At 40.9% G+C, this 12,707-nt stretch overlaps 1 protein-coding gene across 2 annotated transcripts in view; it reads right to left on the bottom strand.

The window, feature by feature from the left end:
* Nucleotides 1-816: 816 nt before the first annotated feature.
* The window catches only part of EDARADD (EDAR associated via death domain), a 157,557-nt gene continuing 145,666 nt past the window's right edge, over nt 817-12,707 (bottom strand). For both annotated transcript variants that reach the window (XM_075339454.1, XM_075339453.1), the window contains exons 5-7: nt 10,280-10,395; nt 10,155-10,200; nt 817-8,509 (exon numbers count right to left, since the gene is read on the bottom strand). In XM_075339454.1, coding sequence (XP_075195569.1) covers nt 8,145-8,509; nt 10,155-10,200; nt 10,280-10,395 — 527 coding nt within the window. In that variant the 3' untranslated portion in view covers nt 817-8,144. The remainder of the gene's footprint in view (nt 8,510-10,154; nt 10,201-10,279; nt 10,396-12,707) is intronic.

Genomic DNA, 12,707 nt, shown 5'->3' with positions numbered 1-12,707 from the left:
GTAAAAAAAAAAAAAAAAAAAAAAAAGAACAAGTTATATGAAACAGAACTATCTCTATGGCAGGGGGACAAGCTGTTCTAGCCATAAATACTGCTGCAGTTCAGTGTGAAAGTTTTATTGTCCTTTGATAAGGGTCTGGTCCAGGGCTGTGACACGCTCGGATGGTCAGAGGAGCACATCTTTTAACTGATGTAAAAAGACATTATTACCATCTTTTCAGTTAGCCATTAAAAGGTATCAACCACTGAGGACTCTCTGTTCTTTTAAACAATTTTTTTATCTCTACTGGCTAACACGGTACAAAGATATATTTTACTTGTATCAAAATGGAGGATACCAGAATGTACCGCATCTTTATGGAACTAAAGACACTTCTGAAGAAACGCGCACAACTGGACAGCGACATATTTTTCTGTCTCATGGATTCATGTCTTTTTACATCAGTTAAAAGATGTGCTCCTCTGACCATCCGAGCGTGTCACAGCCCTGGACCAGACCCTTATCAAAGGACAATAAAACTTTCACACTGAACTGCAGCAGTATTTATGGCTAGAACAGCTTGTCCCCCTGCCATAGAGATAGTTCTGTTTCATATAACTTGTTCTTTTTTTTTTTTTTTTTTTTTTTTTTACTGCACTATTCTAAGTCCTGTTGTGTATAAATACGTGACTCTTCAGATTTTGTGTTATACCATGCCTGATGAAGAGACCTGAGTAGTCTCGAAAGCTTGCAATTATTACCATCTTTTCAGTTAGCCATTAAAAGGTATCAACCACTGAGGACTCTCTGTTCTTTTAAACAATTTTTTTATCTCTACTGGCTAACACGGTACAAAGATATATTTTACTTGTAAGACAATAATAAACATTTAATTAAAAAAAAGTAAGCCAAATGAAACTCAGTAACATATATAAAAAAAGAAGAATATACTGTACATGTATGTACCCAATATCCACACAAACTATAACATGTGGCAGTAATGTTGATTTAAGAGTATGTTCACGCAGTGGTTTTTTTATGTGGCTTTTGACACACATCAGAGAGTAATCAACAAGTATTTAAAGTGAGTTTTAATGTAGATAGTTGAGAAGATTCTTTAAAAGTCTTAAGAAAAAAAAAACCCCTCTGTCTGAACATACCCTAAAGGGGAATTTAACTTGTTGCGTTTTTTGTTTTTTTTCCCAATGTAATGAAAAAAACCCCCAAAAGTAGCAATACACGCTTTTTCTCTCCCATAATGATCCAACACTGACTCTTGAGAGGTTCTTCCTAATTTTAACGGCTGGCATGTGGTTGGTGCAGTGGTTACTTGCGGTACAACCGGCATCATGATTTCCAGCGCCGGTCAGTTATCTGCAAGTATAGGCTGCATGTAAGCCAAAAACGCAGCAATGCTAGCTCGTCAGGGGAAAGAAAAAGTTAGGTGTTTTTTTTACTTATGCACCCATCTAAAATGTATTTCCTAAAACGAATATTATTTTGTAGAGCATTTAAAAACTAAAATTTCACACCAAAAGCATACATATAAAAGGCCTACAGAAACGTGCCATAGGACAATATAAGTGCTATAACAAGATGCATCAAAATGACATCAAAAGAGTTACATTGCATTTCCTATCTTGTGCAGATATTAAAGGGAACCTGTCACCACGATTTTCCCTTATTATCTGCTGACAGCACCTGTATGCTCTTATATACAGCATTCTAGAAAACTGTATATAAGAGCTCAGGCCACTCTGTAGAATGTAAAAAAGACTTCTATTATACTCACCTAGGGGCGGTCCAATCTGGTGGGTGACGCTGGTCTCGGACAGCTCCTTCTCCATCTTGTGCAGTTGCCGTCCTCCGTTCCAGCCCCGTGTGGATGATGCATCCTAGATCATCCACACAAAGTCCGCCATTGTGCCCCTGCGCATGCATACTATGAAAGTACTGTAATGCGCAGGCAAAGATTAAAGACCACCCGTGCATGCGCACTAAAATACTTTGATCTGCCCTCAGCCTGGCAGATCAAAGTGCGCAAGCGCAGGTGCACAATGGAGGCCTTGCATGGATGACGTAGGATTCGTCATGCACATTGGGTTGGGAAGGAGGACGGCGATGGCACACGATGGAGGAGGCGCCGGACCGAGAGCGGCGACACCCATTGGATTAGACTACCCCCAAGTGAGTATAAGGCTATGTGCCCACGGGGGAAAGTGTCCTGCGGTTATATCCGCAGGACATTCCGCAGTAGCTCCCAGAAAACCGCAGCACAACTTTGTCTGTTTCCATGCTGCGGTTTATTTGCAGAATGTCCTGCGGATATGGTGCGGGCATTCTGCATTGAGGATACAGTACCATGGCTTCGGAACTGCATCCTCAATGTAGAACAAGTGCTGAGTGATCGGGGCGATCATACCTCCATCACGCAGCACTTCTCTCCCGTCTCTAGCCATGTTTACACTGCGAAGGAGAAGGTGGGCGGGCCTGAACTAGCTCTGGCTGTCACATGACCGGAGCTCGTGCAGGCCCCACCCACCTCCTCCTTACTGCTCCTGTGCACCGAGGGAAAATGACCGGGTGTCTGCTATCAAGGCAGGTAAGTATGGGACCAAGGCAGGGGATTTCCGCAGGTAATGCCGCAGGAATAATTGACATGCAGTTATGTGCGGTTGCGGGATATCCGCAGTATATTCCGCAACCGCACATTCCGCAACGTGGACACAGCACTCCCCATGTCCCATAGGATAACATGGGGAGTGTCTGTACATGCTGAAACCTGCGGATTTATCTGGAAAATCCAGATAAATATGCAGGTTTTCCACTGTAAAATCCACAGAAGCAAGCTCCCGTGGGCACAGGGCCTAATAAAGGTCTTTTTTACTTTCTACAGAGCAGCCTGGGCTCTTATATACAGTATTCTAGAAGGCTGTATATGAGGCCTAATTGGTGGTGACCGCAGCTCATAAGGGAAAAACCTGGTGACAGGTTCCCTTTAACACTAGAACTACTGAGGTAGTCATTTTGACTACTTTGCACCATGTATTTCTATATAGGTGTCACGAGTCCAGACGTTCTAGTATTAACTCCCAATATTTAAAGGTACAGAGCTGCATCAATACATATGCAATATATACTACATAAACATATGCTTTAAGGGTTATCTAAAATAAAAAAATCTTTTTCATCTGAAATGTCACACCATTCTTCTCCCACCTAAATATCTTTGATGGGGAAAGAATTAATTATTACATTGCTACCGATATTATAGATAACTGCTTTGCAAATTTCCAGGCTTCCCTGAAGGCTTTTCCTCTTAAATTTCTAGTAAAAGTTTTCAAACTCATTCCACTCAAATAGGAGAGATATATGAATGCATTAATTAGTGGTTTTACTCTCCTAACAATATAAATGATCTTCTTGCACCATTCAGCACAACAGAGGTTCACATATATGGTTGGGATCCCACTGAGATGGCATTTTTGCCTGCATTTCACCTTGACTTTTTTTTATCAAAATACCAAATAATTAATTAACTGAGCGCTCTCGCAAAATGTTAAGGCTCTGGCATCTCTATTTAATTAAATGGGTTCCTCACTACTCGGAAAACCCCTTCTCAAATCAATGTGTTCTTCCATAATAACAGTCTGTAATCACCGCCGGTGCCATGTCTTCTGGGGCTCACGTGCATAGGCAAATTATAATGAAGGCAATCTGAGTTACCATCGAGGGTGCAACGCTCTGGGGGCCCATGGCTAGATTGCGCTCAGTATAATGTTCTGTGCTACACCATCAGCAGGTGCAATATCTCCAGTTAGGGCAATACAGAATGGCAGTGCAACTCCACGGGAGCTCCCGTCGCTTTTTCTGTGATGTACCTGTTGCGGGGGTGATTATTTCATCAGCTGTTGCTGACGCCTCATCGTACCACCATCCACTCAACAGCCATAAGAAGAAATGAAGCAACAGGAGCACGTATGTAGAGGTACGAATTGAATTTTTTTTTCTCTCAATAAAATGAATGAAATGTGGTGGGAGAGAAGACACTTGCTCTTGTGAGGGCAGTGTAGGTCTCTGCTCTCTCATTCTTTACTTTACTCTGTGGAATGACAGTGCACTCTGTTGCTGGCACTTCACTTCTGATCAGAGCTGGCAAGAGAGTGCATTGTCACTGTGCATTGAGAAGAACAGTGCACAGTGAAAGAAATCTACTAAGGATACGTCGAAATGAAAAACCGATGCATGCTCAGTAGTGCAGGGACTAACCCAGCCCCTGAAACAGAGGTCACCAATGCTTTGTTTTAGCGAGCAGGCAGAGGCTGCGGCAGGGACCCCCTGATGACGCTTTGAGTATGCACTGGGATTCTCAAATGAAGTGTCACCAAAGAGGAATTAGCATAAGAAATATAAAGCAGTTAGATAGAGTAGGGAAGGAAAGATAGGGAAGTTTTAATTGAAGTATATTAGAAAAAAAATTAGATTACAACATTAAATAAAATTTAGGAAGAAAAAAAACATTTTGTTTCAGACCACTCCTTTAATCGATGAGCATTGAGCGATCCATCCCATTATGCTACATACCATCCCCAGTGGTTATATATAGCGATGTCCCTTATTACGCACAGTTGTGTTTAAAATAATAGCATTGTGTACAAAAACATGAGTTAAGCCCAAAATATTCATAATAGTTTTTCTTTCCATGCATTGGGAAATGTATATAATTTTTAACTACTTTGCAGAAAATATAAAAAAATTAACATTGGGATGTTCAAAAAAAAATAGCAGTGTCTGCATTTGTCTTTACAGAATCAAAATCTGTCCTCTTTTTATTTAGGATTTAGCATCCTGTGAATCACTAACCTAATATTTAGTTGTATAACCACAGTTTTTTAGAACTGCTACACATCTACCGTGTTTTTCTAAAAATAAGCCCTCCCCCCAAAAATAAGCCCTAGCAAGGATTTTCAGCATTTTCGGAGCAAGGCTTAAATATAAGCCCTCCCTCGAAAATACCCCTAGTTGCGGTTCAGTAATGAAGTGTCCATGCAGCTAAAAAAGTTACAGATACTGCAGGACACTTCATTATAGACAGCGGACACTCCGTAATCACACTCACCAGACGACCTGCAGTGATCGCACACCCACACACATCAGATCTCACACACACAAACATCTGATCTCACACCCGCATACATCCGATCTCACACACACACACACACACACACAATCAGATCGCAGACACAAACATCCGATCTCACACCCGCACACATCCGATCTCACACACACAATCAGATCGCACACACAAAGATCGGATCACACACATACTCACCACATCCAGTGACACCGATTTCTTCTGGTTGGCAGAATCCTGAGAGGCTGTGCAGTGGAGCGCAAGGACCTGCCACAATGCTTGCTTACAGGACGTGCAGACACATGACTTCCTCTCATCATTTCCTGCGGCCAGAAGTATTCTGTAACGTCGGATGTGATGTGTGTGTGTGTCAGCCAGCCAGAAGCAGGGGAGGACAACCTGCAGCACCCACCGGAGATCACAGGGGAGGACCTGGGAGCCACGCAGACGTCCGGGTCTGGTAAGTATGAGTCTCCTGGGAAGTGGGGTGTCTGCTTTTTTGGGGGGGGGGGGGGGTAAACTTACCCCCAACCATGTTTCTCCAAAAATAAGACCTCCTCCAAAAATAAGCCCTAGTGCTTTTTTGGGGGGGGGGGCAGAAAAACTATAAGTGTCTTATTTTTGGAAAAACATGTTATGTTACATTGACTCAACCAACGTCTGGCTCCGGTCACCTGTTATTCCAGCCCAGGATGCTGTGACTACATCCCACAATTTATTTGCATTTGTTGGCTTTGCCTAAGAACCGGCATTTTTTATATCACCCCACAAGTATTCTATTGGATTACGGTCCGGAGATTGGGATGGCCACTTCATAACCTCAATTTTATTGGACTGGTGCCAAGATTTTGCTCGTTTACTGGTGTGTTTAGGGTCATTGTCTTGTTGAAAAAGACATTTGAAAGCCATTTCCTCTTCAGCATAAGGCAACATGACCTTTTCAAGTATGTTGATATATGCAAACTGGTCCATGATCCCTCGTATGCGGTAAATATGCCCGGCACCATAGTAAGAGAAACATGCCCATATCATGATGATTGCACCACCATGCTTCACGGTCTTTAGAGTGTACTGTGGCTTGAATTCAGAGTTTGGGGGTCGTCTTACAAACTGTGGCCCTTTGGACCCAAAAAGAACTATTTTGCTTTCATTGGTCCACAAAATGTTTCTCCATTTCTCCTTAGACCAGTTGATGTGGTCTTTGGCAAATTGTAACCGCTTCAGGACATGACTTTTTTTTTTTTTTTTTTTTTTTTAATAGTGGGGTATAGATTAGCTTTACACAGGCATCTTCTAACAGTCACAGCACTCACAGGTAACTTGAGACTGCCTTTGATCATCCTGGAGCTGATCACTGGCTGAGCCTTTGCCATTCTGGCTATTCTTCCATCCATTCGATTGGTTGTCTTTCATTTTCTTCCATGTCTCTGTTTTTGCTTTCCATTTTAAAGCATGGAGATCATTTTAGCTGAACACCCAATCATTGTCTGCACTTTTTTATAAGGTTTACATTTTCCAACCAATTTTTTAATCAAAGTACTCTGTTCTTCTGAACAATGTCTCAAATGACCCATATTTCTCAGGCTTTCAAGGAGAAATGCATGTACAGCATAGGCTGGCTTCACCCTTAAATAAGGGCTAAGGGCCACCTGATTCACACCTGTTTCTTCTCAGAATGATTAGCCAAACTCCTTTAACTTCACACTGATATAATTTTGAACACCCCCTTCAATTAATTTTTCAAATACACAGACTCAAAAACCTGCAGATCATGAATGCAGAGTCTGGTGGTTTTCTAAGGATCTTCGGCACCAACTGGTAAATTGTTTGACATGTGGAAATATAATTTATACCAAAAACAGTGAATAATCTGGTTAGTTATATTGGACTGCTATTATTTTGAACATTACTGTAGCATTCCCTTTTGTTATATATATAGTGCCATCCTGTATTATATAATGTCCTCTTATTATATATTGTGAATTATTTTTACATAGTATCATTTATGATGCATAGCGCTATGTTAAGTATAATGCTGTACATAAGGGAAATAATTTGCCCAGCATACTATGCGCACTGGTTTTTGTTATCTTGCATCTGCGGGTGTGCACCAGAGCACCTGTATGTTATTCACGTGACCTATCACATGATCTCTCAACGGAAATCATGTGACATGATACATCGGGTGCCATCTAAACTGCCCAGGGCCTGGCAACTCTTAATATGTCCCTGCATGTGTGACATTATTATGTCATATAAGCCCTGCAGCTAATCAGTGGCCACTAATGTGCCACTTCACTCTACAGGCTGTTTTTATTTTGCATGGGCAAACATAGTACTTGAGAAGGGGTCATATGAGTAGTGGACAGCCCCTTTTAAGCTTTTATATATCACAAAGGTGTTATTCTCCTGTGTGTTGTGCCCTTTTTTTAGTGGGTGTAGCCATCAAGTTTCTCACCCTTTTTGTGGCAATCTAACCCACTTCTTAAGCTACAAAGAAGCTTTCGCAGCAGTTTAGGCAGTCACCAGAGCACAGGGCATCTATAAGCCTTAGAAAGTAAAGGTCACGTATCTCTAACCCTTGATGGCCCTTCTGGCTTAGGGTGTCAGTAAGTAGGTTAGAGTTCCTTTTACCACTTTTTGGAGAGGGCTTGTGATGAACTGTAACCTTGTGCACTTTTTAGCAGCCACTCAGGAAAAGCGAATACAAAGCAGGCACTTTAACTTGCAAATTAAAACAACTCACATACATAAATTTACAAGATTGAAATATGACAAACATAAAAAAGTCTGTTTCAGTGTAAAAACTAAGCCTATTCTGGAATCATCAAAATAAAAAAAATCCCACCTTAGTCCAAAAGATAAATATGGATGGAGAATAAATGGTTATTTCTACTAAATTGTTCTCATCTACATTTCTTCTCTAAAATTGCTAAAGCTTTCCCTGGCCAACAAACTACAATCATGTCATGAATGCATTAGACATTCTGTAATGCTAAATGATATCCCCAGTCCATAGTATTCCTGGTGATCACACGCTGCTCCTGTATGTTTTATGGCCTCTCATAGGCCAATCCACATTAACCCATTTAAGTAAGACTTTCTGAACATCAACCCTCTTATAGAGTTTACACAGATCAATCAGCTGCTCCACAGTCCTCTCACTGTTCTGTAGCAAGAAGCCGATGGTCGGACTAGGCTGCCTCTGCTCCAGGAAACATAATTCGTCATAACTCATTCCCCACTTGCTGGCAAAATTTCTCCAGTTTTTCACTGTAGGGTGGCAGGGATCCAATTTTATCTTCAGAATATACAGAAGATCCTCATCATCCAGCAAGTCACTAATTGTTGGTGGCAAGTTCGTTTCACTGTTTTCTTTGTAAGAATTAGTTAAATCTGTAAAAAAGAAAGAACAAAAATAAATGCATGTGTCAAGGGCAATTATTTCATGTTCCTGGAGCAATTAATTCCCATAACCGCATATCACCCAGTGAACCATAGTCTTCTCCTTCTAAAATAAATGTCTGACGAGTTTGACCTACTGGTGGTTGACACAATCTTCAAACTTTGTTAGTTCTGCCAACTGGATCATCACTTTGTTTAACATGGCTGCTGCAAGTAATAAGTGTCATAGAACAAGTAGGATTTTCATCACAGATGTGAAGACCTCCCTTTAGGTCTGAAGCCCACCTTCTCTCTGAAGCAGACGTACTGGTGTCAAGGTCCAATGCAATCCAACAATATGTATGGTCTTTTTGTCAGTCTCATAGACATTGAATGAGTGGATGGGCACATACTTAACCACCATTCCCTTGTAGTTTTTAGGCATGACATTTTTGGAATAATGTTTCTTCTTGGAGATCTAAAATAGCACCAGAAAATTCTAGCATCCAAATTATTGGCCATATGGCAACCAGATAGATGGAGCCATGCCACAGTTATACAAAGTAATCTGAAAAGGACTGGTATACAGCATACAGAATAATCAATGATGCCTAAAGAATTTCTAGGCTATCTGACAAGAAGACAAAAAGAAATGTTGCCTTTCTGTTGCTCAATGGGTTAAAGAAGATAATGAAAATGTACCTAATGATTTGGAGAAAGACTGTTCTGCACATGTAGTGGCATTGTGGTGTTATGCACAGCACAGACAGCCTTGTCTTAATTAACTTCAGCATTGTCAATAGATGGGGCAAAGGTAGAGGTAGCCAACAAAACTGTCAGCAGGAGGATGCTCCGGACTGCACGTCTCTGCCCACACTGCTCATCCCAGCTTATTTGAATTTTTACCTAAAGATGGTTTTCTCCACAACCAGCCAACAGGACCTTTGATCAGTTTGAAACAGATTTCTGACCTCACAGACAGGTGTGAAATAGTTTCGGAGTATTTATTGAGTGAACTGGGCCATTTCCAAGGAAATGTTCACAGAGATGTAAGAAGGTGGAATAATTTAAAGGGATTGTCCACTACATATAGACATATTACTTTTTAAAATGATATAGACGCACCGGCGTAGATTGATTGATGTTAGTGCTAGTTAGTATCCAGGGATGTTGTTATACCATTTGAGGACTGCAGCGAATCAGCGGCCACTATTGGGGGGCTGTGCTCTCACTACTTTCGCTTGTCTGAGGTTCATCCACGGGAAGTGAGTGCCAATCAGCTCAATTGTGGCCAATGTTTGGCTGCATGGCTCACATGCAAAAAACCCCACAGGTGTTCTGGTAGACCCAACGCTGATTGACAATGCTGGAGCGGGGCCAGTATGGAAGGTGACTATTTGTTATTTTTATTTTAAAAGGGTTACTACTTTATTTAAATAGGGGTTGTCTAGTGGACAACCACCTTAACATGCTTTGGTTGCACTGCCACCCAACTAAATATACACAGTGATATGGATTTATAGCAGATCATGAGCGCTCTGACCCTTCCGAATAGTCCAACTGCACAGAAACACTAAACATGTTGGACTCATGTTATTAATTGATTATGCAATAATATCTGTAAGGCTTTGTAAAATGGAGAACCCATTAATCTTACCGGATAGAGCATTTATGGTGGTCACAGGACAGTCATTTTCTTCTGACTGGAAAGAAAAAAAATTGAACTCAACTCAAATGCAATATAGACCCTAAACATGTTGAGGAGTAGGATAGGTTCCTTACCTGCTTTATTCCATCAGAGTCAGGGATTGTGGCCTGCATGGGATGAGCTGCATTCTCTGTTATGATATAATCTGTAGGACAACTGTTCTCTACAGGATAATTGGTAGTGACGGTCACTGTAATAAGGATAACAAAGTATTAATTATTTTTACAATTATTTTAAGCTTCTAAAAAAATCACTTTATGGTGCTGTATTGATAAAACACATTACCAAACTTAACTACCAGATGATGACTTACTCACTTTGTAAGTTGCTATTTATTTTGCTATATGTGGTCTGATATGTACCAGTTTGTGTATTCTGCAGGGGTGAGAGAGGTAAATTCTTCATTAAATGTTTCATTATTTGGACAGAGATGCTTTAATTGATTTAACATGTACATTATGAGCTAGTGGCTACAATTAGTGTGTAGACAGATGTAGATCGGCCTGTCTGCACATATTTCTGCTTTCGAGTATAAGCATATATAAGCAAATAGCGCCCCCTGCAGCAGCAGATTGGAGACTGAGCCTATATGGTGGGTGCATATACTGAACATATACTGTATGTATATATATATATATATATATATATATATATATATGTATATATATGTATATATATATATATATATATATATATATATTTACCGGTACAAAAGGGGGCAGTGTTGAAAAATGTAGAAATCAAGGTATTATATATTATATAAGGGAAAAAAATGAAGAAAAAGATTGTACACACAGGCAGAAATGCTGGGTCAGCATGAATCAAGAGTTAAGGGTGCTTTACACGCTGCAACATCGCTAATGATATATCGTCGGGGTCACGGTGTTTGTGACACACATCCAGCGTCATTAGCGACATCGCAGCTAGGAGCAACGATCAACGATTGCAAAAACGGCAAAAATCGTTGATCGCTGACATGTCGCTACTAATCATAATGTTGTTGGTGTTTCATTCCGCAGATTGTTCGTCGTTCCTGCGGCACCACACATCACTGTATGTGACACCGCAGGATTGACGAACATCATCCTACCTGCGTCCACCGGAAAGGAGGAAGGAAGGAGGTGGGCGGCATGTTCCAGCCGCTCATCTCCTCCCCTCCTTTTCTATTGGGCGGCCGTTTTGTGACGCCGAAGCACCTCCCCCTTGAAGGAGGGATTGTTCGGCAGCAACAGCGACGTCGCTGAACAGGTATGTGCGTGTGACGCTGCCGTAGCGATATTTTGCTACGGCAGCGATCACCACATGTCGCACAAACGACGGGGGCAGGTGCTATCGCTCGCGACATTACTAGCAATCGCTAGCGATGTCGCAGCGTGTAAAGTACCCTTAAGGCTCTGTTATTGCAGCCATGTGTGATTTACTTTGAAAACCTGCATCATTTCAGAGACCACATACCTTTCAAAGCCGTCAGGGGTGGACGATTATTCATAGGGCAAGTTAAAGACAATGTGGGACCCAGGGTAAAAGATTGAATTAGAGCCTTAACTTCCCACATATTGCACCATCGCACTCAAACATTTAGGTTACATTTACATGCGCTGAGTTCAGACAGTTAAATGAGTACGATCGACAATATTGAAGCCATTCAGAACTTGCTGGCGAAGAATGATGGGCATAGAACAATCATAATCAAATAATAGATCAATCTGTCCCCTACAGTATCATGTTATCAGCAGCACTTCTGGAGTTGGCATCAGGCGATGTGCTGCGGAGAACACTGATTTTTATTCCACCATAAACAATTCAATCACCCGATGAGCAAGCAGCATTTTACTCATCCATTCTTTACACCTCTGAACTCTCATATGTGCATCCTGGATTTATAAATGGATTATACATGCACACAGTATGTGACACAAACACTGTATATTATACACATATATGTGTACACACATAATACACAAGCATGTGTGCAACAAGCACATACACACACATAGCACACACATATACACTGAGCACATGCAGTACATATACACATACTGTATATGTATGCACACAGCACCTTCATACAGACACATGCATACAAAGAGGACATACATACAGATACATATAAGTATACCTATCAAGAGCTCATACATTATGATGTCATCATTAACCCCTTCACAAAGGGGACAATTTATTTTTTTGACTTTTTGTTTCTTCCTCCCCTCTTTCCCAGAGCCATAACTTTTTTTTTTCTGTTCAGATAGACATAGCAGGGCTTTGTTTTTGTGGGACAAGTTGTACTTGTGAATCATTATACCACATAGTGTACTGGAAAACGGGAGAAAAGTTTGAAATGGGGACAAATTGTGAAAAAAAAGACTCCAAACACTTCTGACATGGTTTTTTGGGAATGGTTTTCACGGTGTACATTTTCTGGTAAAAAAAAAACAAACACAAAAACAAAAAGATTCATAATGTTTACATTTTTCGGCCAATGGAGCTGTGTGATGGCTTATT

The sequence above is a fragment of the Anomaloglossus baeobatrachus genome, chromosome 3, assembly GCF_048569485.1.
Source record: "Anomaloglossus baeobatrachus isolate aAnoBae1 chromosome 3, aAnoBae1.hap1, whole genome shotgun sequence".
Lineage (NCBI taxonomy): Eukaryota > Metazoa > Chordata > Amphibia > Anura > Aromobatidae > Anomaloglossus > Anomaloglossus baeobatrachus.
This window is presented reverse-complemented; position numbering and strand designations above follow the sequence as displayed.